The following is a 27,494-nucleotide window of genomic DNA, read 5'->3' as shown; positions in this document are numbered from 1 at the left end:
GACCTGCTGCTACCTGAGGCTGCCGAGCGAAAGCATTCAGCCTGGCTACAACAGGGCTTCCCTCCTCTCCATCACTGCCATGAACCTATCCACCCTTCTACTCTTTCATGGAGCCCCTGAGAACATGTCATTGCTCCTCAGGGAGCTGGCGAGCAGACCATCTTTGTTCCCTCAGGCAGCAGGTGGCTTCAGCAGGTCTTCTGGTTGCAGGATGCTGAAGGAGCTTTGTCTCTTCTCCTACTTCCTATCATTCCCTCCCTCCTCCTAGTAAGGAAAGCCAGGTTCACCTCCAGGGATACTCCATGGAAATCCCCAGGTGGAAAAGACAACCTTTCAGCGAAGAGCTGCAGCACCAGGAACTTTCTCTAAGGGGAGCGTTTATGCTATTATTTTCTGAAATTCATTTCCTACCACATCGGGGCATTAGCCTGCCAAAGTACAAATTACCCAGCAAGGAGAACGCTACCTCCAGATTAATTTCTAGCTGTTTTGTCTCTTCTGCGTTTGGCTGATGTAAGCGTTAGGTAAATATTTGTACAACACAGAGATTTGCCCCCCTTTCTTCTCTTTTCCAAGGGCCAGAGAAATGTCAGCTGTTGGCACTCGTATCCAGCCAAGCTTCTGTGTTTGCTCCGAGGTGGGCTCCATGCCAGTCGTGCGTAGGAGCTCGAGCGCAGACGAGCCCAGGAGTCACCGTGGAGGACCAGCCCAAAAGGCAGGCGGTGGTGGCCAGCATCCTGTTTCCAGCAGAGGCTGATTCCTGGCATCTCATGTTGAGCTTATTCCATAGATCAGCGAAGTTCTGCGTTTAAAAACAAAATTAAATAATCTCTCCCCTCTGCAAAAGAGAAAGAACTGCTTCTCTTGGTGTCTTTTTCCCTCAATGAGTCTCCAACAGTGAACTCACTGTTTTATTCACTTTTTTTTTTTCTTTCGAGTTTTATTTATTTCCTGTCTGATCCAGCCAGGCCCACTCTTCTGGCTCTCTCCTCTGAGGAACGTGTGCCCCTGTCTCCCAAGAGCAAAATGAGCCTTTGAAGCAGTGAGCACTGAACTTTATGTCAGCTCCAAAGACTGTTCCAGCCCCATTGCGAGTGGGACTGTACGTCCAACTGCAGGACATTTGGAAACAGGGGTTTCTGCCTCATTGCTCGGAACAAGGTGGAAGCTCTCACATGCTATTTTATGTGGAGACATAGAAATCTCCTTTCCCATGACAGGCAATCTCTGAAGCATGAGATATGCTTAGCTGCATTAATCAGTAGATTACTCACCCAGACTCCCAGACTATTTGACCAAAAAACAATATGCAGAAGATCAAAATTGATATTCACATTTTTAGTCCTTGACTAACCCCGTAAGTTCAGAGTCTGCTGGTGGGAAGACCTCGATCAGAAATTTGTGGCTGAACAGCATCTATCAGGGCCTGAATCAAAACCAAACACTTAAACCAACACTTGTGTCAGAAGAGCAGGGCACTTGAGTTTCCCCTGAGCCTTGTCTCCAGTGGCATCTCTGACTACTTACTTTCACATTTTCCACAATTCTTGCACTTTCTTTTCATTAATTGCCCCATGTTTTCCACACACCATGGGGGACAGGATCAACACCTTTGCTTTCTACTCACCTTTGTCAGACACTGCAGCACCCAGCTTCAGGAACAAGCTACCAGTGTTTTGCAACTCTGTAGGTGCAATAACAGGCCAATTGCTTAACACAGATGGGGCAGGGAAGCTGTCAAGGGATCATTTGTGACCTCTAGTTCCTGGGGTTGTTTTGGGTTTGCCTTGGTCTCAACTGAGCTGATGGAGATCATGTCACTTGTAAATGCACCCTGCTCTGCTCTGCGGTGTGTGGATTTTGAGCTGCTCTGCTACCAGCCTGGGAGAAGTGTTGGTGGAAGCTTGGGCACTTGTGCTCTTTGCAGTTAAGCTCTGATGTGCTGTGGGCACAGCGCTGAGCTGCTGGCAGGTTGGTTAGTTGCTGACTCAATGCCAAAATGTTTAGCAGCTCCAAAAACCACATGGCGTGAGCCACCATAACGCTGCTGGGAGGCACGAGCTGTGCTCACCAGCACCTCCTGCTAGTGGTACCGACGGTGGTTATGGGGAGCTGCAAGGTTATACACACTGCATCTGCTCATCTTTGTCCTTCGGGAGAGCAAGGAGGCCAATGGAGCTGCAGATGGATCCCAAACCACGTCCTGTCTCAAGCAGACGGGGAGGGGAGTAAAGCTGAGTTGAACCTGAAAGCTGGTTTCACTTACGTAGTGAGCATCAGTGCTAGTACTTTAGGTGTTACAGCTGAATGTCCTATCAGGTTTGGTCTTTGTGGTCATTCAGTATTTCCTTCAAGAAAAGAAGATTGAAAACTTTTATTATGTGAAAAGGTGCATAATCAGAATAATATTTTTTGATGGTTGAACTAATTAGGAATCTGGAATCTGGTTATTGTCTTTTTTTTTTTTTCTTTGGGATTCTTAGTTTAAAAAATTGGTCATCTTTAGTTTGACCAATGGGATTGTTTGAAGGTTCCCAGTCCTGTGATGATTATTGAAATTTCTGAAATACATTTTAGAACTATGACAAATCTTGAATACAACAAATTAATAAGAACAAGGGAAGAAGGGAAGAGCTTTTGAGGAAGACAAAGGTGATTTCTCTTTCTCTCTTTGTGTCAGCCTGCCAGCTCCATGTCACATAAACTCCTGGTCTCTTCTGGGTGATGCAAGAGTGTTGGAGGTCTCTCAGCCGAAAGAGGGACCAACCACTTTATTCTGGTTACTGCTGCAGCTTCTTTTTTTAGCCTGTACTCTGACAGCTCTTTGTTTCCTCTGTGCAGGATATGAAGACTGGAGGGAACTGGCTAAGGCTCTGGCAGACACAAACGTCCCGGGTGGGGACCCAAGCCTCCCGTTTAACTATCGTCAGAAGATGGGACAGCAGGTGAGGAGACTCGGGATATCTTCTGAACATTTGGGAGGACAAGCCTTCCTTTCTCATGGTGGCCCCACGAGACAGCTCTCTCTACGTGAAGAAAAGAGAGCATGCCAGAGAGCAAAATCTGAGCTGGCTCACAGCAGTGCGAGTGTACAAAGACTCCACTGTAGTCAATTGAGTTATTTTAGACGTGCTCAGCTGCAGTGGTGATGTGAAGCTGGCTGGGTATGTGGCACAGGAAGAGATGGAAGCAGAAATAAAAGGTCAGGAGAGAAGTTGCAGTGCTCCTGTGAAGTACATCTTGTTGCTGTTGTCTGAAGGAAGTGTTGGAAGAACTATTGCTTGGAAGAACTATTGCTTGGACCCTTTGAAATGAGGGTGGGCAAAAAAAAATAATATAAGGGATAATGACCTAAGTTTTAGCTCTGTGCTAGCAGCCATTATGAAGTGCTGATATCCCTTCCCTTTAATGGGGAACTCTGGAAAGTTGGTGTCAAGAAAGCCAAGGAGCATTCCCCCGTGTCTCCAGTGGCCAGCCTCTTCCTTGGAAAAGTTATGGGAAATTGCTTCTTGTCTCACATGTTCTTGCAAACAGACTCAGGCTTTATTGTGTAGCTGTCAGTACCTGGTCACTTGTCAGGTTACTTTGATTGTCCTCTCCTTGTATTTCAGAACCAGGAGCACCAAAGAGGTGGAAGGAATAAGTCGAATTATGCAGCTGTGGGCAACCCCGTCCCATGGATGCCAGAGGTTTGTGCCTTTCTCCAGCCTTTTGCACAAGGGAGCTGTAGTTAGAGACCTGTGAGATTGGAAGGGAGGGACCTCTGCCTGAAAATGCATTTGCTTCGCTAACAGTCCGTTCCCTATCGCTCCCTCCTGACTTAATGACACTTACAGACCCAAGTAATCATCTGGAAAGACAGGAGCGTCCAGATTCCTGATAATTAGGCGTCTTTCCCAGCCATCTAGGCATCAAGCACCTGCCCATAATTCCCTGAGAGCAGGCAGTCTGCTGTCCCCAAAAGGTGAGGTTTATTCAGATCTGGGAGTGCACAGGGCCAAGTATTCAACAAGCAAACACCTGACTGTGGCACGCAGAGGCTATGCTACGCTCATATTCTGGCATTTGCGTGTTGCCCAACTCCTGCTCGCTGTACACAGAGGTCTCTCCACTTCACTGACACTTCTGATGAACCGAGACCTTCACTGGTGACCCTTGAAGATTGGGGCAAATGTTCCCTTTGTTTCTTTCACGCCTCATTTATTCTTTCCTCTGCTGTCCCCTTATCTCGCCATTCCTCTTCAGATAAGGGAGCAATGCAGCCTGACGATAATGAGAGGGACACCAGCCAGGGGGCCTTTGGCTAATGGAGTCAGCTGCCTAAATTCCTCGAGGTGATTAGAGACCTGCACAAATCACTTAGGGCCAAGGCTGCTGCAGCACACAGGGCTGATGTGGTGCATTTACTGCTCCCTCATCCCACAGCACCGGGCACTACAGGCTCAGCGTGGCATCCCCATTGCTTCGCACAGGCTTAGCCTGTTGGCTCTGATTTCCACCTCCCGGTGATTTCTCAAAAGCCTGTTAGCCTTGAAATCTGCCAGCTGTGGTGGGTTAGAAATGCAGGGGAAGGGGCAGGACTTGGGGTGGGATGTGCCTGTGAAGGTGCTGCGTGCCTGGTCCCACACTGCTCCCTGTTGGGGAGGAGAGCCCTGCCAGGTAGAGGGCTGCTGCTGCAGGCTGGGGAGCAAAGCGCACATTTCTCCTGGCCCAGGGATTAAGTTTTCCTGTAACTCTGCCCAAATTAATTACCTGGGGCCTATGATCCCATTGTGCCCTCCTGGCAGCATCTCGAAGCACTTAATTGCATCCTGGATCCTGGGGCGAGGGCAGGCAGTTTGCCTCCCACAGGTCATGGAGCTGGGCTTCGTTTGAACAGAGGTATGTTCTTGACAAACGTGAATAATTAACAGGGTCGCAGGGAGCACTGACAGCCAGCATGACCAGAGGAGGGCAGGTTTCAGTTTTCCTCTTTCGGTATCAGGAGATGAAACGGGTGGGTTGAATCTTCAGATGTGGATAATGTGGTGGGAAAGTGCACATGTAGGGAACCCCTAAAAGTGTTACACGCTGCCTCATCTTGATGGATTCCCACAAGTGGCTGCAGAGCTCGCAGCAGAGCCCAGCTGCTTGCTGCTGAACGTCCCCCAGCTGGGGGAGCCGACCCGGGCAGGAGGAGGGGCAGCAGCCACCCTGCGGACACAGAAGAGGCTTATGAACTCAGCTTTGGGAGTTTGGGTTCGCAGCACAACGTCGCCTTTCTTCCCCAGCTCAGGCCCTCTCTGTGCCGCATTTATCGTCCCCGGCGCTGCGCATTCCTGGGGTTGCACGCAGCTGATTTGCCTCTGAGATGCCAAGGCTGGCCAGGATTAAATTAGGAAAGACCTCTCTTCCCCATCCTGCCCCAGCATGGCACCAGCCTCTGCTCCTTCCCCGGGGCTCCTGGCACTCCTCGCTGCGTGCCCATGACACCGTGCTCAGGGGGAGTTGGCCTGCCCAGACCTCCTGGGGAAGAACAGCTCCCGGGGACGTGCTCGTGGAGCACATGGGCTGTGCCAACAGTGCCCTTGGTGCATGACCCGTGGCCCTTTTGGATCCCAGCTGGGTTCTTGCAACGCTGCTGTGTTAGCAGGGTGGAGATAAGCAGTGGGGAGGTGGGGCTGGAAGGGAGGGACCCGAGCAGCAGAAGGAGCCTCTGGATGGGAAGGCACAGACCACATAATGCCAGCTCCCGTTTATGGCCCAGCCCCTGGGCTTCTATTCTTGGTGCTGGCCAAGCAAGTCTGTCCAAAATTTCCAAAGCAGATGCTGTTATGGGGAGAAGGACAACTTAACTTGTTATTTACTGGGTTGTAACTTTCAAATCCTCTGTAAATCAGATGCAAGCTGGGGAATCAAACTCAGAAAAAGTCCGTCGATGTTTCTCAGGAGCTTTGTGCATGGATGGTGAATGACGGTGTCATTTATTGCTGCAAACTGCAGCAAACACCCCAAGTAGATTATTTTCTGCCTGTTCCAGAGGGGACCCAAATAGCAAACAGAGGAATTTCTCAGCTGCCTGCACTGGGCAGCCATGAGGCGAGCTGGAGGCACAGAGGTGATAGGGTTTCAAAACAGCTGCTGCACTCATGACTCCTGGGGGCCTAAAATTAAAGCGTAGCTCAGTTTTCACTTCCAGAGCAGCATTTTGGGCAGCCAGCATGTATCTGTCAATAACATTCTTCTTTTCCCCTTCAGAGGAAACAGTAAAGTAGGCTGCTGCAGAATAGGAGAAGAACCGCTTTAGAAAAGACTGAAACTACATCCCTGCCCCTGGCAAGGGTTGGAACTGGGTGATCTTTCAGGTCCTTTCTAACCTGAGCCATTCCAAAATTATATACGTGCAAGAAATGCTTACTATTTACCAGTTAATTATTTCTAAATGTTGTGAGTACAGGAAAATGAAGCAATCACGTTAGTTCCTGCTAGAAACTCCTCTTAGGTGCCTTTGTAAAGATATTGGAGGTGGAGATGTTGGGCTCAAAATCTCTCACAGCACTGACAGAGCCCTTGGTGCAGGGCTGTCTGTCTGCCTTACCTTTACTAGGCTGCCCACTGCCAAAGCTCTGCAGTAAAGTTTTGCATTAGGATGGGACCAGTCCAATTTTCCCCTGCAAAGGAGCAGATTCGGGCACTCTTTTGGGAATTCCCTCGTACAGACCTGCTTTGGTGTTTGGGCTACCCCTTTCCAAAGCCAGCTTAGCTCCCTTACAGCCCTGAGTCTCGGGAGCATCTCCTGGGTGTCTTTGCCAGGAAGGCAGTGCAGCACCAGCCTGTCCACGGTGTGGGAGTGTTGTGCTGCATTTGATAGAGATCTGAGGCTGCTATCTGCAGTGTGCAAACAGTGCTCTCAGAAGAAAAAACAGCATCTCTTGTGGATAGCAACAGAGCCACTGCTGCAAGACTCGATTCCTGGCAGCGACTAGCTGGGGGAGCCCAGCTTGTCCACCTCAGCTCATGTTCCACAAGAAACAGCAATTGTTATTTGATCTGGGGGAGAAAACAGTGTAAGACCCTTGGGTATGAACCTGGATTTCACCAGGGTGCATGGGACTGACCAGCAATTAGGTTCCAAGTCGGTGTCACGCTGGCAGTGATTGATTCGGATCGCAGCTCCCTGCAGAGCCCCAAGTTTCTCTTGCCTACAGCCCTTGCCCCGAGCCCTCTGCGCAGTTCCTCTCTCATTCTGTGCAGCATCACTTGGGGAAATTACATCTGCTTTTTGTCCCTCTGCTTTTTCTCTTGCCCGATGGGCAGAGTGTGGGCTGAGGGATGTCAGCAGAGGCGGTGGGGAACAAAAGGGACATCCAGACATCAGCCAAGCCCCGACAGCGAGAGCAGGCTGACAAGAGACCACTCGAGAGCAGCAGTGGTTATGAATGTGTTTTGCCTGGCACGCGGAGATGATTTTCACGTGCATGACTAAAGCCCACAGCTCACAAAGAGCATTACTGCATAAGCTGGGGCCTGGCCAAGTCTGCTCCACGTCCTTCCTTCAGGCCCCAGTTTATTACAGAACCAAACCCCAACCTGCTGTCCTGGGAGAAATAACTCTGCGAAATGTTTTCTCTGCCAGAAGTGCACGGAGGGGCTAGATCCTCCTCCACCACGCTGTTGCAGCCCTGCTCGAGAGACTTCCCTGACCAAAACTAGAAATTTGCTGCCATCTGTAGACATTTGGGTGCTATTCAGATGTTTCCAAGCCCTGCTCGCTCAGCCTTGGCTGGCTCTGTAGCTCCTTATATAGGCAAGACAGCTGTTGAAAACCTCCCCAGTCCCAAGGCAACCTATTCCTTTCTTTAGCATTTCCCCATCTAAGGTTGCCTGTACAGTCTCCAGCTTATTTATTCTCCGCTTTTGGATGCCAACCCCGCAAGGAAGGTTTCAGCATCCCGCTCCACTGGTTGCACGCAGAGAGCCCAGGCTGCCCTGGGAGGCAGCCAGCCCTTCCCTTATGGTTGGCTGTGACAAAATAAAGCCTGTTCCTCGAGGAGCACGCAGCTGCAATCCCACAGCAGCCACGCCACCAGGCTTTTCCCAGCCGATCTGTGGTGCAGGTCCCCGTCAGGCACAGAAAGCCTCTCCCCGTGGGGCTGGTGGGGTAGCGGGGACAGCCACCCCTGCACACCCTCCTCTGCTCTCTGAATCCCAGCTCCTGTCAGCATTTCTGTGTCCCTGTGGGCACGCAGAGGCCACACTGTCCATGTGCTGCTGCTCCTTACCCTGCTCATACATCCATCTCCCAGAGCAGTTGCCTTTCCCCACTGTCCTCCCTGAGCTTCACCTCGCAGACAGGCTTCGAGGAGGTCTGCTAAATCCCCTCCTGAGGGTGTCCCCTCTTCCATGGGTCGGGAAAACAGCCCTGAAATGGTGCAGGAGCCCAGAATACCTTCATGGAGAACGTCAGACCCTACAGTCTCCCTGCTTGGATCATTATGGCTGCTGCCACGCCACAGCATATCCCAAACCTCACAGCACTGGTCTCTGCTTTAACACCTCCGTGATGGCTCCAGATTGAGCCCCAGCCATTTAACTGGGCTCTCCCTGGCATTATCACAGCTCCCTGGAGCTGTTCAGACTGTCAGCTGGCCCAGCCCCAGACCCGCAGCAGCTTTCTTCTCTTTCACAAGCCCTCCAGTGCTGGGGCAGGGGCTGAGGTTGGCAGGGCAGGGGAGGGAGGTGGGAAGGATGCAGGGGGATGGGGACGCGGCAATTCATGGTGCCCTGCTTCTGCCCCCCAGTTCCAGGGCCAGGCCAACCTGCACGTGTTCGAGGACTGGTGTGGCAGCTCCACCGAGCAGCTCAGGAAGAACCTCCACTTCCCCCTCTACCCCCACGTGAGTAAGACCCCAGCAGCCTCTGTCTCACAGTTTCTAGCTCTGCTTCCTATCTGGATCACCCTCGCTCCCTTCACATCTTGTCCCCATCCTTCTCCATCACCTCCTCTTTCTTCCTGCCCCTGGGGGAGCGAGAAGCTTTCACAGAGGTTCAGTGGCCCTTGGGAGGGAGGCTCGTTTTGTCCCTGCTGGCCTGCCAGAGCTGGGACATGGTGTGAAGGAGCCCTGCATTCGGTGCTCTCCCTCCAAGTGGCTGATGAATGCCAGCTCCCATTCCCAGCATCTCTCTGGCATCCCCCATGCGGCTCTTCCCTCTCCTGAGGAGCTCCAGTTCCTCTCTCATCTCACCTGCTCTTTCCCGTTGCATCCACCACACACCATCCCCCATCCTCCCCCAAAAGAAACCTCATACTTCCCTCCACCCACTTATTGCACCTTTTTTCTTGTCCCCCACCGCTTCTCTCCCCTCTTGTTCCTGTCGCACCTATTTATTTTTTTTTTTCGCCTTCCATTTCAGACACGAACTACACTGAAGAAACTGGCAGTGTCCCCAAAATGGACCAACTACGGTCTCCGGATATTTGGCTATCTGCATCCTTTCACTGACGGTGAGGGCCCTGAGGCTGCTGTGCCGCTGCTTGTGTCCCTGCTTGGCTCTGCACAGGGCTGCCCTCACCCACCGGGCGTGAGGCCCCTCACACAGGCAGCCCAGTAGTGGATGAAGCACGTCTGCCTCCATTGTAGGGTGGAAAGGAGTAGCACATAAGAAAACAAATTGGAAGTGATAGCTACAAAATGATGTCGTTGTGAGTGCACAGCCCCATGACGTGTACGTAGGTGCAAGTGGCCTGTAAGCTTCTCTTCCCTCCCTCACATGCACAGGACTGTACGTGACATTGATCATGTTCCTACTGCTCCCCGGGTGCATGAACGCTGTATGACAGCATCTGTGTCACCCAGCTACGTGCTTCTGCCCAGGGCAGCGTGCTAACACTCGCCCCTTTCTCCTGGTCCTCGGGCCCTCGACTGCCATCCCTGTAGCCTGGCCAGGACAGCCAGACACAAACGTCTCTGTCTCCCTTCATGGCACCACATGCACGTTTCTCCATTCAGATGTGGCTTTTCACACAAAACATTTGCTCTGGGAACAAAGACAAGGGTGACCTTGCATAGACTTCTTAGCTTTCCAGGTTAGATGTCAGGTGAAGCCAGCGCAGGAGGGACCAGCTGCACCTGTAAGTGATGTTTGGTTTTTAATCACAGAACTAGAGAATTCAGAAAGGTCAAAAGGGGCGAGGTTAATGTCCAAAGGCTAAGCCTGATATCACCAGAAAAAAAAAGGGTAAGGACAGCATCTTAGAGGAGCATATTCCATTCTGTGTACAAGCCCTTACCCCAGAGCCCTACTTACTCCCTCCATCTCTTGACAGGGGAGTTTCAGTTTGCCATTGCTGCGGATGACAACGCCGAGTTCTGGCTGAGTCCGGATGAAAAGACCTCTGGCCTCCAGCTGCTGGCCAGCGTAGGCAAGGTACAGTGCACACTGCGTGGCTGCTTCCACAAAGGCTCGAATGTTTCTGTGGGGATGGATGCTTTCCTGTCTAACATGCCACCTTGGACTAGTCGATTTTCTTTTCCTGCCCTGCTACAGGCACCCCTGCCACAGTTGCCAGACAAATACAACGTGACAAAACCTAAGGCAGTTGGCACTGCAGCTGGCAGCCCCAGGTTCATGATTACAGACCTTAAATCTGTTCACAGGTTGTGAATCTCACAGACGACTTACCAGGAGAAGCAGCTCAATTTTCCCTATTTATTGCTCCATCACAGTAACCAGGGAAGAAATTCATCTTAATTACAGCATTTTCTGTCTCTTCGCAGACAGGGAAGGAGTGGACAGCACCAGGGGAGTTTGGAAAATTTCGGAGCCAGCAGTCAAAGGTGGTGAGGTGAGTGAGCAGAGTCCCTCACTCCCAGCCACCTTTGCACATGGCCAGGAAATCACAAGGAAAGGGGAGAACAGCACAGACTTGTTCTGAAGAATTTAGCAATGTGGAGAAAGGCAATGCTCTGGGATGTCACCAAAGCTGAAGTGAGGCTTCCATACCTGTGCCAGTTGCTTTGCTGATTCACTGCAGAAAGGCAACACGGAATTTTTCTTCCCTGGAGGTAGCAGCCGTCAGCAAATTCAGACTTCTTTTTACAATCTGTACCCTAAGCTTCCTGCCTTGGAACTGGCCAGGTTTCCCAGAGGCCAAAACCCAGCAGATGAGAGTGAAAGGGAGTTTTTCAGAGTTACCGAGAAGGGTCTGAAGTGCTCCAGGTGCATGAGGGAAGTTACCTATCTAGCTGTCGGCAGCTGGATTTTCTTGGCAGCCCCATCCCTGCTCGCCCTGAGAATTAGTTTGGTTCGTGGGCGCGGTTGCTCTCCGCTCATTGTCTGCTGACAAGCTAAGAAATGTTCCTTAATGCTGTTGGTGACAGACATGTTGTTCTTCACAGGTTGTCAGCTGCAGGCAGGTACTACTTTGAGGTGCTGCACAAGCAGGATGACAAAGGAACAGACCATGTGGAAGTAGCAGTGAGTCTATGAAAATGGCCACGCTGTGTGCAAATGGCACTGGGGTGTTCATCCCCTCAGAGCTTGGGAATGAAGTTTGTAATGATTTCCTTCCTTCTTAGGCCCCAGCTCCTCTTTGCGGAATATATATCTAATCCCTTCCAGAGTCCTTACCTGCTTCTATGTGGGATAATCCTGGCTGTGTCAGGACCATTTTCTCTGTTTGTCTGGGGCAGTTCTGCTCTCCCTCTGGTCTCTATTGCAGCTCTTCGTCCTTTCCTGCTTTGAACAAGTCCTGGGGGATCTCAGCTCATTGCGAGTCTTTTGCTGTTGGGTAGATTGTCATAGTAAGAAGGAGAAAGCTGTGAGCCCACCTGGTGAAAAAAACATCAACAGCAACAAAAAACGTGTGCTTATTCCTTTTGTCTAGGCTTGGCTAAATGTATAAACTCCTTGTTTCAATGTGCTTCTCTGTTCCAGTGGAGACTGAATGACCCAGATGTGAAGTTCAAAGTCATTGACTCCCAATACCTCTCCCTTTTTGCTAGTAAGTATCTTCACCACAGGTCTCCTTGAGCACCTCCCCATTCTTCCAAAACTTATCATCAGTGTTTCACCGTGAATCACAGTCTTGCCAGCCAAATTCCATGTATATAGATCACTACAAAGAAGTGGAGGCAGGTTAGGAGAGAGACCTCTGGACATAAATATGTGACTCGTTATTAAATACAGGAGAATTGGAAGAAGGATTGGAGCATTATTTTAGGGAAATCTAGAGTCAGGAAGGAAGGAAAGAGAAGAGAGTCTGCAAGGGTGAAGGAAACTGTCTGAGATGTGAGAGAGAGATCACAGGGTGGAGGTTGCCTGCCTGTTGTGCAGAGAGCTAGGAGAATGTGGAGCCCACAGCATGGGAGCAATGGGGTTGCTCTGGCAGCTGGACGTGACTAGGGCAAAGGGGCTGCTGATTTCACTGACGTCCAGCAAATTTCACTCAGGACATGGGACACAATGGGATACATCTAGTGGTATCAGACGTTGCTGCTTTTTTCTGTGCCCCCTTCAAGTCTTTTCAAGTTGCTGCAGGATTGCAGCAAGAACATCAGGCCAGTCCCTCCTGTTTTAAAAACCCTTTTTAGCACATCAAGTGATGCCTTTATCAGTTAAGGAGCTCCTCAGTCCTGCCTTCCCTTATCTAGCTTTGTCAGCATCACTTTCCCCTGCCAACATTCCCCCTTTCCCTATCTACCACTGTTGCCTTCCAACATTTCTGTGGTGGTGTTTTTTTTCCTATGCTAACACTTTTGCCGATGGGAGACTCCCTGATGTAATCCAGACATCTGTTTGCAGTGTCTTAGATTACAGCCTGCTGCTGCATTTTTGTAACCCACCATTTGGCCAGGACTAGGTCTTCAGTCATGTCTTCTGTCCCCTTTCTTTTTTCTTCTGTTCTTTTCTACTTATTAATTCCCTGTAGAAGAGGTGGCTTACAGCCCATAAGATCCTCTCATGGCTGGCACAGTGCTCCAGTCTCAGTCTTATCTTTATTTGGTGCCTTCTGCCCATACAGTGTCTCCCTCTTCCACCCCAGCCTTTGGCTGTACCACACATCATATGGGTTTGCTGTGTTACTCTCTACCCAAAAGCTGCTGACAGTAACCCCAATGCCCTTGGCAGCATGTTGCCTTTCCTTCTAAGATATTTATTCAGTTCTGCTCATTTCAGAGCCAGATCAGCAGAGATATGTAATCCTTTGGCAGCAGCGCTCAAGAAAAAAACATAACCAATGCCCAGTGCTGAGCTTAAGCTTCCCATCGCTCCTGGCTTACTGTGGGCATCCGTTCCCCTGCTGGAGCATCAACCTCCTTGGCCTTACCCCAGGGTCTTGCTCCTTTTCCAGCACAGGAGAAACCTCCCTTGCTCAGGTTTCTGGGGAAGGGCTCTGTTGGAGACAGGGGCCGAGTTAGCCCTTCCTCCCCCTTCCGTTCTCTCTCTGGCTTCTAGACGAGACACTGTTAAAGATGGACGAGGTCGGGCACATCCCGCAGACGCTGGCCAGCCACGCGAGCCGGCCTGCCGACAGCGCGGGCGGCAAGGCGCACCCCGCTGACATGTTGAAGCCTGACCCCCGGGACACTCTTTACAAAGGTGAGGCTTGCAGAGGGCTTGAGGAGGGAGCTGCAGCCTGCCCCAGCACGTGCAGAACAGCTGACAGAGGCTGTCCTCCTACGCCGTGGCTCTCAGAGGCCACCCCTTTTCCTCCCCAGCACAGAAGTCAGGAGGAGCGTGCAACATCCTCCACTCTAAGAGACAAAGCACAGAGTAAACCCTTCTCCTCTTTTTTTTTTTTTTAAGAGTCCAGCTCACGCAATGTCCCCAAGCATATTTTAGTCTAAGTGCTGTAGAGCAATGTGAATAAATGTACTGTACTAGCTGCTTCGCTGTATGTATCTGATAGCATTTCATGTGGATAAATAGAAAGCAGGCCCAGAAATATCTATGCTCATGCATCAGCTGCAGCAGGGTCCTTCCAGCAACGCTTGCCAACCTGTTTCTTCTTCTCAGTGCCTCTGCTCAGCAAGTCCCGCCTGCGCCGAGCCCTGCCAGACTGCCCCTACAAGCCCAGCTACCTGGTGAATGGGTTTCCTCTGCAGCGCTACCAGGGCCTCCAGTTTGTAAGTCTTATTCCATGAGCTGGTATTTGCCCAGGGGGATGAGATAAGGAAGGAGGGAGACCCTACTAACCATGGGCCACCCATCTGAAGCTCCTGGACAGATTTGACCATCTGCTCTTCAGGTCTTCAGCATCCCAGTACGTGCCAGAGGGCAATGGCAAGAGAAGGGAGATGGGTGCTATGTGCTGCTCACTGGTCCCACTGGGGTACAAGTGTGTGTGTCCTACGGAGCCCTTCAGACCTCAAGCACAAAGGGCTGGGCACCTTGCAACCATGGCTGGGTCACCTTATGAATGGTATCTGGCACTGACAGGGGTTTTGCTTTATCTTTCTTCCCAGGTTCATTTATCCTTTGTTTACCCAAATGATTACAGCCGCCTGAGCCATATGGAGAAAGACAACAAATGCTTCTATCAGGAAAACCCATATTACTTGGAAAGGTAGGATGCTGCACATGGGAGGCAGCATTTCCTAGCAGGGAGGGAGGAGGCAGTTTGAGGGCTGGAAGTAAGGTGGAATTTCATATTCAGTTCTTTAGGACTCAACTTAAAGATCGCTGAAGTCCTGCAAAACATTAAAGCACTTGTAGTTTCTTTGGATGGCCAGTGCTTCCTTTACATGAAATTATGTTTAGGTCTCAAAGGGAAACGGCTGCCACTTTTCTTGCTCCATTAACCAGGAAGCTGGGTCAGAGCATATTTGTTCCAATGCATCAGGGAACGTATTTGCCAGCAAACCTTGCATGCCAGCAGCTGGAGCCTCCTGATGGCTGTCACTGTTTGTGCTGAAGCCAAGCCATGCTCACAACCAGCTGTCTCTCTGGAGGGATAAAAACATGAAGCTCATCCTCACCGAGGTCTGGCTCCAGTGATGGCTCTGCGAGGGAACCACCACTTGCATGTTCCCCAGCCACAGGGAAATACCTCGTGTGAGGATTCCCCTGCTTTCAGGAGGAATTGGCAGCAGAATAAAGAGAGTTGCTTTTCCAGTGAGATATCTGGTGGAGGCCTCCTTGTGCTCAGGATCATCTTCCTTCCCACAGGTCTGTTTTGAGGACTGGAAAGATAGATTTTATTGTAGGCTTGGGAGGGAACTGCTGGGACTGGGGTTCATTGTGAAGGGTGGAGAAGGTGGCTGCTGTGGGCTGGAAGGTGCCACACAAGTTTTTTGCTTTGACCAACAGTTTGTATTATAACAGAATTTGGGAAGCGTGGGCCCATTCTGCTTGGCATCAAGCAGGTATGGAAACAATCCAAGGAGGGAAACCCCTCCCAAAAGCCCAAAACACAGGCACGTGATGGAACAGCACACAGACAGCGTGAAAAGAGAAAGGGAGAAAAGAGAGAGGGAGATCATGGCAGTTGTCTGCCTGAGCCAGGCCGGCAGCACAATGCCTTAGGTACTACATTGTAAGTGAGCTTTAAGGAGCAGTTTAAGGGAGGCTAAAGCAGTGTTTCAGTGTACTTACGTTGGAATTTCCTCTTGTGCACATAGAGCAGCACTCAAGAAAACGTCTGAAAAACTGGGATGATAATCAAGAAAAGCTGATTTCTTTGACAGGACAGAGTAAGATCTGATTGCCCCAAGATCTGAAAGAGGCTGATGATAATAGCCGATGACTTGCTGCAAAAGGAGAGTCTAGAGAGGATGGGTGGATGTGATCAGAGTAATTGGCCATCTGCTGTGTAGCAGTGGCAAGAATTCATTTGGAGAGGGCAAAGCAACTTTGGTCAGACTGGTGTTTTGTCCTTTCCTTTGCAGATTTGGATTCTACAAGTACATGAAAATGGACCGTCCAGAGAAGAGCCTGGACTCTGGAGAAAAGACAGACCAGCCAGGTAGGGGCCGGCCCTAGCGTCAGGAGGATCCTTTTATCTGTCACTGCGTGTGTGTGATCCTCCAGCACCAGTTGAAGGACGCTGATGATTTTCCATGCCGAGCAAGTCACACCCTTTCCCTGGTAGAGCTCGGTGGCTGGGAGGAGATTTTTGCTGTCACATTCACTTTTAAGGGCAGACTGCGAGGCCAACAAGCAGTGGGCTCTAGTGGACAACGTGGTGACTAGCTCTCAGGCCTGTGACTTAACTGAGGAGCAATTACAGCAAAAATGTGGGCAGAAACGAGAGAGCCAAACGTGCAGTGTGGCAGCCTGTGCTCACACCTGCCCCACAAAGCTGTGGCCAGACCTTTAGCTGAAGGCTAAGCCGGACATCTCCCCAGCTTTGGTCAACAGCGCTGGGTGTGGGGTTGGGAAGTGGAAGGAGGATGCCAGAGGTGTAACTGCGATTACTCCTGCAGGCTTCCAGGAGGGGAACCTGGACGACCTGCAGTACGGGGAGCAGGACGTGGAGAGCACTGGCCCCCCGGCACCCCCTGGCACGTGGCAGGCAGAGCCGACAGGCACCACTCCCAGCGGCGTGGTGGGCAGCGAGCATGTCTACGAGGACTATTCCCTCCGGGAGCGGCGGCGGCTCCTCTCAGTGGGTGACACAGGAGAGGCACCTCAGAGGAGAGGGATGAAAAGGGCCGGTGTCAAGACAGCCCCGCTGGCCGCTGCCAACCAAAGCCTCAGCCGGGCTGGCACAGAGAGCAACCCAGCAATGAAGAGATCCCACTTAAAAGCCGGCATCAAAGACAACTCCAAGAGCCCTCCACAGCATGCCAGGGTTGTCCAGGGCAGAGCACCTGCTAAAAAGCCTAACCCACCTCCTAGGAGCAGGTCGCAAAGGGAGCAGCCTCTCAGCTACACCAGGGACTCAGGGCTCAGGATTCCCAAAGGGCTGAGACCTCGAGCAGACCTCGGCGCTGCGGAGGACAGGCTGCAGCCTGCAGGCACCGTGCAAACGGGGCGAGGAGGCCCAGGCAAAGCTGGCAGGCATCCTGTGGCCACTGCTGGCCCCAGCAAGGAGCCGGCACGGCTGGCACAGTGGCTGAACCAAGTGGAGGCCTACGTGGCTGAGCAGAAGGTGGCTGGTGGCAAGGACATGGGTGAGAGAGAGGCGCAGGTGGCACCTCTGGCAAAGGGCAAGTCAGGGCCTGTGGAGAGGGCAGCAGAAGAGGAAGAAGAAGAGGTGGATGGGGAGCCAGAGGAGGAGGATGAGGAGGGTTTTGATTATGTACCAGTGTTTGACCAGGCGGTGAACTGGGAGCAGACCTTCAGCACAAGCAACCTGGACTTCCACATGCTGCGCACCGACTGGATTGACCTCAAGTGCAACACGTCAGGAAACCTGCTGCTCAAAGAGAGGGAGGCTCTGGAAGTCACACGTGTCTTCCTCAAGAAGCTCAACCAAAAGAATAAAGGGTAAGGCACAGTGTGAAAGCCAAGGGACAGTGTCCTGGGGCTTGTGTACCATGCTGCACAGGGAGCACCTGTGATGTGAGCAACTAGAATGAATCGGAAGATAAACTAGATTTGGAAATTAAAATTTCAGGCAAGGATTCTATGTAAAAAAAATGGGCTTTAAACACCTCTTTGAGCTGGGAAATTGGAGTTGTTGGACACCAGATCATGTCTGGAGGCTGGATATCACCCTCCAAAAGCTGGTGGCTGTCAAGGTGAAAGATTGCAGTCCAGCTGGAATCACTGACCCTTTGCTGGCTTCCTCCTTGCACAGTGTAGGCACTGAGAGTGCATAGGGGCATTTTACCAGCTGAGGATTAAGAAACCCTGCTGATATGAAATAGGACTGGAGCTTCTTATGCACGTAATTTAATGCCTGTCACCCCTCAGTTTGCAAATCCAGCACAATTTAGGGCATAGGACCAGAAGGGAGCAGTCAGATGTTGTGGATCAGTACGCTGACCTCAGAAACAACCAAGTATCTTACCCTGTATCTGAACATATGTACCTCCATCTTAGAACTAGTTAGATTTCTAGATCCTAGCAGTGATTTGGGAAGATGTCCCAGCTTCTCACTGCTCTGATGACCCACTGGAGATCAGCTTTCTCTGCTATTCTGTATTTACATTGCCCTGATAAGGTTCTTCTTCTTGCTGAGACTTATCATTTTGATTGCCTTTCTGGCAGACAAACATACCTCCTGTGATCCTCTATAAGCGTCCAGCTTTCCTCCCCCTTCTGATGAGTTGGCCTCTATTTCCATGATCTTCTTATCTATCCTTTTCCATGCTTGTTTCAGTCTGGGTTAGCTTTCCTGGCCATAAATGGCCAATATTCTGGATTTTTTATAGAATGCAGTTATTAGTTCTTAATCCCTGCTGGAAATAGCTCTCATGCTACCTCTTACAATTGTGTTTGTTTTTTCAGGGTCAGATCAGTCTCAGTCATGGTGTAAATGATAGGTACTCCCAAGGTTTTCTTAGCATTTTTAACTGACGAGCATCCATTTTATAGCAGAAATTCATGTTATTATCTAAAAGGACACGATTTGGCATTTCATTCCATTTCAGCCATTCTGGACCTGCAGCTCATCCCAGTCTTTACTGTAGGATTGCTCAGTCTTAGTCCATGGTATTGGCTGATAAGCTGTCATCAGCCAATTTCACCAACCCAGCCATGCTTCCTGTGCCAAGGTCTTTGAAAGAGGTGTTGAATACACTATTTACCAGCCCTACAATCATTCAGACATGTTTATTATTTTCTGTGTCACCTTTTATTTCATTTCCTTTGCCAACTATTTTCTCTTGGCCGGGATCCTGGGTCTAATCCCATGTGCTTGTGGATTTAGGAAACAGGTGCTAAGCCTTCCCATGGGACTTGTAACCCAGGAGGAAAGAGCCTGGCAGAGCCAAATGAGCCGAGCAGGGAGGAGGTGGGAGAGGGGCTGGTGGACAGGGGACGTGCTCACCCTGGCTGTGTCTCCTGCAGGCGGTTCCAGCTGCAGCGGATCGTGAACGTGGAGAAACGCCAGGACCGCATGCGGGGAAGCCGCTACCTGCTGGAGCTGGAGCTGCTGGAGCAGGGAGAGCGCCTGGTCCGCTTCTCCGAGTACATCTTTGCACGGGGCTGGCAGGGCGTTGGCGGTGACGAGGAGGAGGAGAGGAACATGAGGAACCTGGCGTGGGGTCGTCGGCGGCACCTGATGGCCGTGGCCAAAGAGCCAGAGCTGTGCTGGCCCCAGGGCTTTTCCTGGAACCACCGTGCCGTGGTTCACTTCGTGGTGCCAGGTAAGAGGAACCTACCCTCATGGGATGTAAAAGGCTCAGAGAAAATCCCTGTCACACCTTGGGGGAAAAAAAAAATAATAAAAAAAAATACAAATTTCTGGGCTCTTTGGTCTAAGTTTTCAGCCTGGACCTATTTCAGCATCCCTGCAATGTTGTCAGGGCTTGAGGCAAGAAGCCTTGCTTGTTGAAAGCCATGCCATCTTTGAAATCAGTTTCCCTTTGGTTCTCCCCCTCTTGCGATACAACCAGTGAAAAACCAGGCACGTTGGGTGCTGCAGTTCATCTCTGACATGGAAGAGCTGTTCCGAGTCACTAAGGATCCTTACTTCAACGTCATCATCACGGACTACAGCAGCGATGACATGGATGTAGAGAAGGCTCTGAAAAGGTCTAGCTTGCACAGGTGAGGGTGCTGGCTGATCACATAAAACTACTCACAAGTATACTCCTGCAAATGCAGCACATCTGCAAATCTCTGTGCATTGGCCATCCACAGCCTCCTGCAGCTGGAAACTGGGAGATGATACCCTTGCATGTGTACATGCTTATATTGTATAATGTGCTTACATGTATGCTGCTATAATATTGTTATAAAACTCTAAGGCAATACCTGTTGCAGTCATCCATCCAGGTACATCTCTTTTCTCCAGGGTTTTGTTCAAGTTTGCAAGAGAGGACAGAGAGCATGTTGTACAGTGATGGGGGAGAGGGAAGCCAGAGAAGACAAGAAAGCTGTAAGAAATGAGCGTGGAGACTTCCAGGGACTCCTCTTGCTGGAATAGCTCTGTGGTTTATTGTATTCTGATCTGAAGTAGCCTTGGTTGGTCCTTTCCAGTGCTAGGGGGTCCCATAGATACCCAAGAAATAGAGCTGGCAGGACTTTTGCTAAGAACTGCCCTATCCTTGCTGGATATGTGAGAAGACCCTCAGGGCACACTGGGTGCTGGGGTAGTGCTGAGCTTGCATGCTTGCACAAAGGCTGTCCTCCTCGTGAGGGTGCACAGGGGTGAGGGACAGCTCCTCAGCATGGCACCCATGGTGTACTGCTGCTAGCGGTGCTTTCTGTGCTTATCAACCTGCACACACTGATCCTCTCTTTCCTGTCTGACCCCCAGCTATCGGTACTTGAAGCTGACGGGGAATTTCGAGCGTTCTGCTGGGCTGCAGGCAGGGATAGACCTTGTGACGGTAAGCCTGGGGAGCTGTCGGGTGGAGAGGTGGGTTTCTGGTACGTGTCCAGCACTACCTCTTGCCTTTCACACTTAACATGCTGGTTTTTAGGGAACAGCCCAATAGAACAGATCAAACATAGTGTGTTTCCTGTCCCTCTGGAGTAAGGACCTCGCTCCTTTCTCTGAGGAGACCAGTCCCTGTGGTCCATGCAGAACTTGGCCCACCTGCTTAGACCGTGAGACAGGAGGGAAATCATCAGTAGCAGCTTCATGATATTGGCTCTGCATGATCATAGTTGTAAAATCTCATACTATTATTGAACAGCCAGCCAGAGGCAGTTCTGCCAGCCCCTAGGATTTCAGTTTCTGATCTACCAATGAGTGACTCTTCGGTTGACTCCCATATCTCTGTCTTCCTGTCCCCCAAGAAAGCCTCGCTTAAAGTCACCCTGCTTTTTCCTAACTGACATGGTTGGTTCCAGGATCCGCACAGCATCATTTTCCTCTGCGACCTCCACATCCACTTCCCTGCTGGCATTATCGACTCTGTCCGCAAGCACTGCGTGGAAGGCAAGATGGCCTTCGCGCCCATGGTCATGAGGCTGCACTGCGGCACCTCCCCGCAGTGGCCTGATGGTAAGAGGGAGCAGAGCCCCTTGTACTCAGACCTCAGGGAGTGGGGGAAGGAGGAGGGTGCCTGCAAACTCTAGATTTGGTTCTCCAGTGCTGTCAAGGTCTGGAGCCTAATGTCCTACCAGGGCCACCAGGTGAGAGTGCGTCAGACAGAGGATGGTGTTTAACTGTGTTGGGTACTTGACATTTGAGACCAGAGCCAAAAGAGCCCTTTATATATTTCTCCTAGTCATCTCTTAGAGCTCTCAGTGGATTTGAGTACCTCAAAGCCCCTCTTTTACTCCTTTCCATCAATTTCTCTCTTAGAGGGCGCAGCCTGCCCTCTTGAGGACAGCTGCTAGCCCTGGGTTGAAGGAAAGCAACCCAAGTCATGGGGAGCAAAGTGACATCGATCATCGGGGCATAGGATTTCCCTTAGACAGAGGTGGTCATCCTGAGCCCCCACAGAAGCAAATTAGCCTTGAGTCATTGATGGTTCAAAGCACCAACATGCCTGTGCCTCTTTTGTGCTGTCCTCAGGCTACTGGGAGGTGAATGGGTTCGGTCTTCTGGGCATATACAAGTCTGACCTGGACAAGATCGGAGGGATGAACACGAAAGAGTTTCGGGACCGCTGGGGAGGAGAAGACTGGGAACTCCTGGACAGGTAAGTATTCATTGTCATCAGCCTTGTGCTCAGGAGGGGAGACGTGTTAGATTACAGAAGAGCAGTGACCAGGGAGTGGGGATCTGAGGAGATGGAGGTGGAGAATGCCACCACCAGCTTGGGCAATGAGGGAGAGTCTTTGAGTTAGTCCTGACTTCAAAACCAGCATGTGAGTGTACCCAAAATACAGCCGGTGATAAGAGAGGAGCTGTTTCCTGATGTCTTCCAGTCACGCTGTTGGTTGGCCATGGGCAGATTGGGCACTGGTGATCATGGAGACTTTGTCTTCTTGAACTGATTGTCAGAGAGACATTTTAGGATCATGAAGTAGGGTTACAATTTCTGAGAAGTTTATGATGCGGGGCCTGTGCTGTACAAATCGTAGGCCTCAGGGTTTGTAGGTTGGGTTTGTAGGTTTCAGGACCTCTCATGTCTTTTCTGTCAGCTCACTGAGGAAAAGTCTAACGTCCTGAGCAGTCCCATGTTGGATTGATGGGATTTCCTCCTCACCTGGCACACGCAGCTGGCCTGTGCCTGTTCCCAACCAGTCCTGCTCTCAGGGGTCTATAAACACTCATCAAGTGTCACTAGATGCCTGATTGTGGGTAGGAGATACCCTGAGCTATGCTGGACTCTAGACCCTGGTTGTGGTGTGTTGACAACAGGACTGCTTAAAGGAGATCTCCCATGCCTAAGCCCCCTGGTATCACTGTCATCAAGATTTCCCTGCATTTACCCTTCTCCTTTCCGCCAGGATCTTGCAGGCTGGGCTGGAAGTGGAGCGCCTCTCCCTGAGAAACTTTTTCCACTGGTTCCACTCGAAGCGGGGCATGTGGAACCGGCGCCAGCTGAAGACATTGTAGCCTTCAACACCAAAGCTGCCCGGCAGCACCGTCCACCATCTCGCCCCGGCGTGCACTTTATCGAGGCACACAGCCAAGCGCACAAACTCTCCCTCTGCCCCCAGAGCCCTCCGGCGGACGGCCCAGCTGAAGAAGGGGCAATCAGGCATGAGGAGCTTCTCTTGGGAGCCACTGCATCCAAAACACGGGGTCTGCATCTCGCTGGGAAGCCGTGTGGGGAAGCTGTCGCCCAGTGAAGTAGTCGTGTTCCCTGCCGTGCGGCCTGGTGGATGGCACAGCGGGAGAGGTGCCATATTTCCTGTCCAGTCTGGCGTGGTGCAGAGCAAACAAACAAAGCTCTTGGCTAAGCCCGGAATGGTTTATTTACAGGAATGCAGCTTTTCTTTCAATACTTGAAGAAAAAAAAGGGGAAAAAAAAATAAAATGGGAAAAAAAACCCTCTCCTTCCCTCTCAACCCCTGCCCCATCTCTCTGGTATCCATACGTTTGGACAGGGGACCAAAATAGTTTCTCTGAACTGTATTGTGTCCACATGCCCGTGTGCTGACCCCAAAAAGATCTGGATGAGGAGGAGTTGATAGGCACTTTAGGCTGCTGGTGCTTAGACATTTCTCTGTGCTCTTCCCTTCAATCATTATGAGAAACTGTGCTCATTCAGTAAATTATGGGCTGTGGATTGAGACGCAAGTACAGTTCCCAGGAGAGCCACATTTGCCTGCAGCTGAGCAAGGTGGCAGGGGTTGATGTTTCAGCTCTCCCTGAATTATTGATCCACTGCCTGAGGATAGTGGAGGGGTTATACAGAGACGCTAGGAGGGCATCTCAGGAGGAATTTTGCAACCTTATCTGACAGACATGCGTGTTTGTCCTTACAATATCAGGGAAACCCTAGCAGGGAGAAGTGGCAATATTTTATTAATTGAGATATTGTGATTTTGTTAGAAAAAAAAAAGAGGAGACAGATTATTCTGCTCTCTAAATCCTGTACATTTATGCAGCATCTAAAGGTTAATTTAATAAGTTATGGCCTCAGAGTGAGGTCTTAGCATAGTTTGGCTTTTATCTAAAGAGCAGACTTGCTTGCATTGGTGGAAGAACTGGCACAGCTTCACTTCTGGAGCAGCCCTGGGCTGCTCCCCTGTCCTGCTACAGGGGAGGTGGCCTCAGGCCTTGGCACTTGTGCTGGGTGCAAGGAACAGTGTGGGCAGAAGAGGGCTGAGTGAATAAAATGATGGGCAGACCCTTGCTGGCACAATAAAAGAGCTGTGGGAAGACCCAGCCTGATGCTAGAGCAAATTCTCAGCCCCTAAAACTCCCACTAATGCAAGGCAAGATTTTTACCCCTAAAACCATTTTACAGGACTGCAGAAACCCAAAGATCCGCAGCAGCACAGTCAGCGCTCTGCACCGGAGCTTCAGGGTCCCTGCACGATGCTGAAAAGGCTGCTGCTGATCTCACCCTTCAGCAGGGAGCGTGGCATAGGATGCTGCTGACGGCTCCCAGCTCTGCAGGGAGCTGTTGAAAAGCGAGCAGTGGAGGCATGCAGCATACGAGCGATGCTGACACGGCACTGGAGTTGTTTGCGTTCAGACTGATGGAGTGGATGCCAATTCGGAATCGGTGTTCACTTGTTATTAATTCCGTGGTGCTTGGCGAGCCCATCAGGTCCCACTATTGCAGCAGAAAGCTGAACATGCAAGTCCTGGCACGTGAGATGTAAATCCTGTCAAATCATCTGGTTGCCTCAGCCTGGGCTGCGGGACTGATGGAGTCAACCCGATTTAAGGAAGCTTCAGTGTGCAGCTATGGTGAGAAGTATGCGAGAGACTGCTCTGTCTCTCAGTCCATGGAGCCTTTGCCAGAACATAGACACTGAATATCTAAGAAGAGGCAGCCTCAGCCTTCTGAGCAAGCCAGAGCAGTCTTTTTAATGAGGGAAGGTACTTTTCCTATGGAGACACTAAGGAACAAAATGCTGCCCTTGGGTGGAGGGGGAAGAGGCTGACAGCCATCAACTTTTTTTTTTTTTAATGCATTATGTGAGTTTAGGAGGCCAGAGCCCGGGGATGTAGTGTTGCAATAAGCTCTGTTTCTGCCTGGAACACGCCGTGTCGGTCGCGCTTTCGTGTCGGAGCCTGCGCTCCACTCGCAGACACAGGCACAACCTCGTGAGCACGCAAGTGAGATATTCTCCAGACACCCAGGCTGTGCTCGCAGCTTGTCCGGGCTGGCTCTGTCAGGCAGCTCCTGCGGCACGGGGAGAGGCTGGCAGAGGGGGCAAGCAGTGGGGACGCAGCCAGGCCTTAGCAGCTTGGCCCCGTGAAGCAGAGAACGGTGTTGTGCCTGTTTTGCAGATGGGGAGATGGTGGATTTGGTGGCAACCCTGACGTCAGGTGCAGGGAAGGTCATATATATAATATATATGATAATGAGTAAGTCCACGTCCTCACCAGGGAGGATAACCAGCAAAGAGGGGACTAGAAAGCAGGGTGCGACCCTCACTGCAGCACAGCCAGCAGAGCTGTAGGATTTTGTCCCCGTGCTTTAGCTGGCCAGGTGATTGCTCCGTTCTGCACACCTGTAACCCAGGCCAGGAGCAAGCAGAATTTCTTACCTCGTAGGGGCTCCTTGGTGGACATGGAAGGAGTTACTGGGGTCTGGTCCAATTTCCTAAGGGTCGGTGTCCCCACTGTAAAAACTGCCATCACAACTGCTCTTCTGTTCTTAGCACAATGGCCATTCTTTGTTGGTATTTGAGCATCGCAGTGGTGAACACGATTAATAAATACTAATTGGCACTACTTGGCAGCCCCCGCGGAGGAGCTTGCAGAGAGCCCATGGGGCCAGAAGCCATCCTCCAGCCCAGGAGCTCAGAGAGTGCTGCGGGTTGCAAGCAGAGGACGGGCTACAAGTGATCTTGCAGGAGAAGTGCCAGGCTGCTGCCCCTCTTCCTAAACAACCTGCAGCTTTTTCCTCCCCTCCAAACGGAGAGATGAAGAGTTGGGCTCCCTGTTGCTGCAGAGAGGGGATCGGCACAGCCCCCACAGTGCTACAGGGAGCCTGGCTTCCATGGGGCGCATGCATCCTGGCCACGTCCTGTCTGGGAGGCAGGAGGAAATGGGTTGCACACCACGTCCTTCGTACCAGCTGCACAGGCAGGGAGGGAGCTGCTGTGGTAGGCAGCTGGGGAAATGGTGGGGCACGCTGCAGGAACAGGCTTTCCCCGCAGCAGGATGTGGCCAGGCTGGGGGCACGAGGGCGGGTGGCACTGCAAGGTGGCTGTGCCCACAGGAGCCAGCTCCACCGTCAGGGCTTTTTGGTTCCCCGGTGTGTTTGGGCCTGAGGTTTGTTTTGCGGCTCAGCAACGGGAACCAAGAAGGGCTGAGAGCTGCATTGTGTGAAAGCAGTAATGTGACTTGTTGTGTCTTTAATGTTTGCCTGGTATGAACATCTATCTCGCCTCTTTTCATTGCCTAAAAACGTCTGATGTTGTTCACTTTTTAGATACCGATGTCTTGTGTTAAAAATCGAGATTGTACCTAGGAATTATCTGCCTTAAAGTGGCTCTGTGCCTTCAAGACGACCCCTGGGCCACCTGTCTGTCAGAACTGGGGGGATGTCCCGGTTCTCCCCCACGTTTTATAAATACATGGTCTTCCTACAAGAGCTCAGTTCTGTCTGCGTGTTTCTTGCACACCCACATCACCCACAGCAGAGGTTAGGAACCAGATGTTGCTCCTGTGGCCTCACGTCACTGAGGCTGTAGGCAATGAGATGCTGCAAGTGAGGCTGGCCAGGAGCAAGACCTCTTGTAGACCCCTGGAGGCAGGGTGCCCTAGAGAAGGGGGTGGTAACAAAACAGATTTTCTCCTGTCTTGTCTCCTTATCCCATGGAACAGGGCAGAAACATGGGACAAATGAGTGCCCCAGCAAAGCAGCAGTGCTGTGGACAATTGTGCAGAGAATGAAGTTGTCTCTCCTGCAAGCAGGGGACAATTCCTGCAGAAGGCTGCAGGTGAGAGCCTAGACCCTAGCTGGGTGCTTGGCACCACCTGTGCCAATGGGCAGCCAGCTCTTTAATGGCAGCTGCTTACTGGGATTAAAATTCAGCCCCTTTTTACTTCAGCTCTGCCTCCTGTGGGTATAAAAAGCTTGGCACAAACGGGGGTAAGACAGAGAGAAGGAAAAAGGCAGCCAAGGTTGCTAATGACTCCGATCCCATTAAAATGGGAAATGGTAATTCAAGGTGACAGGGGAGAAGTGTTCCAGCACGCTGCCAGTCCTCTGCTCCCCTCTGCCAGCTATCGGGAATCCCTCTCCACGCGGGCCAGCCTTGCTCGCCGCCGTACCTGACTTGGCAGCTCTCTGAGACCGTGATGTTGAAGTTAAAGGTCTGGTAATGAATTTCCCCTTGCTGCGTCTTTCTCAGATGAGCCTTTCTTTTTGTTGCATTCACTCATCAATGCTAACTGCTTTGCTTGGAGCAATGACTCACAGGATTTGGGATCTGCAGACAGGGTACACAATTTTTTGCCCTTTCATCAACCCAGCTGGCCAGCAGTGGCCCTTCGCTGATGGTTTTCCAGCATTTCTGCCTCTCCAGTGAAGGGTGTCTCTGGAGTGAAGGGTCTCTCTGGAGGAGAGCAGGATAACAGAGGCATCTCAGGTACACCCACCCCCATTTGCTGTCGGTATCAGCAGGGACTGAGGACCAAGACAGGCAGCAAACTCCCTGCCACCCCAGACCTGTCACCCCCGGGACAAAGTGGCGGGCGAGTCTTTGCCTGATGCACAGAACAGACCAAGCCGGTGCTCAACTTCGCTAATTAAAATTCTGGAAAGTAACATAATTGTTCTTTGCCACCTGCACTTTCTACACAACTGCCCTGCAGCTGCAAAAAAGCCCCTGTGATTTGCAGCCACAACCTGATGTTGCCTGTA

The 27,494-nt window shown here is 51.2% G+C and overlaps 1 protein-coding gene across 3 annotated transcripts in view; it reads left to right on the top strand.

Moving 5' to 3' along the window:
- The window catches only part of B4GALNT3 (beta-1,4-N-acetyl-galactosaminyltransferase 3), a 52,755-nt gene extending 26,536 nt beyond the window's left edge, over positions 1 to 26,219 (top strand). For 2 of the 3 annotated variants that reach the window (XM_068661335.1, XM_068661343.1), the window contains exons 2-20: positions 2,842 to 2,945; positions 3,612 to 3,689; positions 8,781 to 8,876; positions 9,394 to 9,484; positions 10,307 to 10,407; positions 10,758 to 10,825; positions 11,379 to 11,457; positions 11,917 to 11,983; positions 13,438 to 13,581; positions 13,999 to 14,108; positions 14,448 to 14,548; positions 15,870 to 15,946; positions 16,407 to 17,412; positions 18,940 to 19,238; positions 19,488 to 19,641; positions 20,354 to 20,426; positions 20,893 to 21,046; positions 21,563 to 21,689; positions 22,444 to 26,219. In XM_068661335.1, coding sequence (XP_068517436.1) covers positions 2,842 to 2,945; positions 3,612 to 3,689; positions 8,781 to 8,876; positions 9,394 to 9,484; positions 10,307 to 10,407; positions 10,758 to 10,825; positions 11,379 to 11,457; positions 11,917 to 11,983; positions 13,438 to 13,581; positions 13,999 to 14,108; positions 14,448 to 14,548; positions 15,870 to 15,946; positions 16,407 to 17,412; positions 18,940 to 19,238; positions 19,488 to 19,641; positions 20,354 to 20,426; positions 20,893 to 21,046; positions 21,563 to 21,689; positions 22,444 to 22,552 — 3,038 coding nt within the window. In that variant the 3' untranslated portion in view covers positions 22,553 to 26,219. The remainder of the gene's footprint in view (positions 1 to 2,841; positions 2,946 to 3,611; positions 3,690 to 8,780; positions 8,877 to 9,393; positions 9,485 to 10,306; positions 10,408 to 10,757; positions 10,826 to 11,378; positions 11,458 to 11,916; positions 11,984 to 13,437; positions 13,582 to 13,998; positions 14,109 to 14,447; positions 14,549 to 15,869; positions 15,947 to 16,406; positions 17,413 to 18,939; positions 19,239 to 19,487; positions 19,642 to 20,353; positions 20,427 to 20,892; positions 21,047 to 21,562; positions 21,690 to 22,443) is intronic. The other variant, XM_068661351.1, reaches the window with a different exon arrangement.
- Positions 26,220 to 27,494: the final 1,275 nt, after the last annotated feature.

This window comes from Anas acuta, chromosome 1 (assembly GCF_963932015.1).
Source record: "Anas acuta chromosome 1, bAnaAcu1.1, whole genome shotgun sequence".
In the NCBI taxonomy this organism is placed as follows: domain Eukaryota; kingdom Metazoa; phylum Chordata; class Aves; order Anseriformes; family Anatidae; genus Anas; species Anas acuta.
This window is presented reverse-complemented; position numbering and strand designations above follow the sequence as displayed.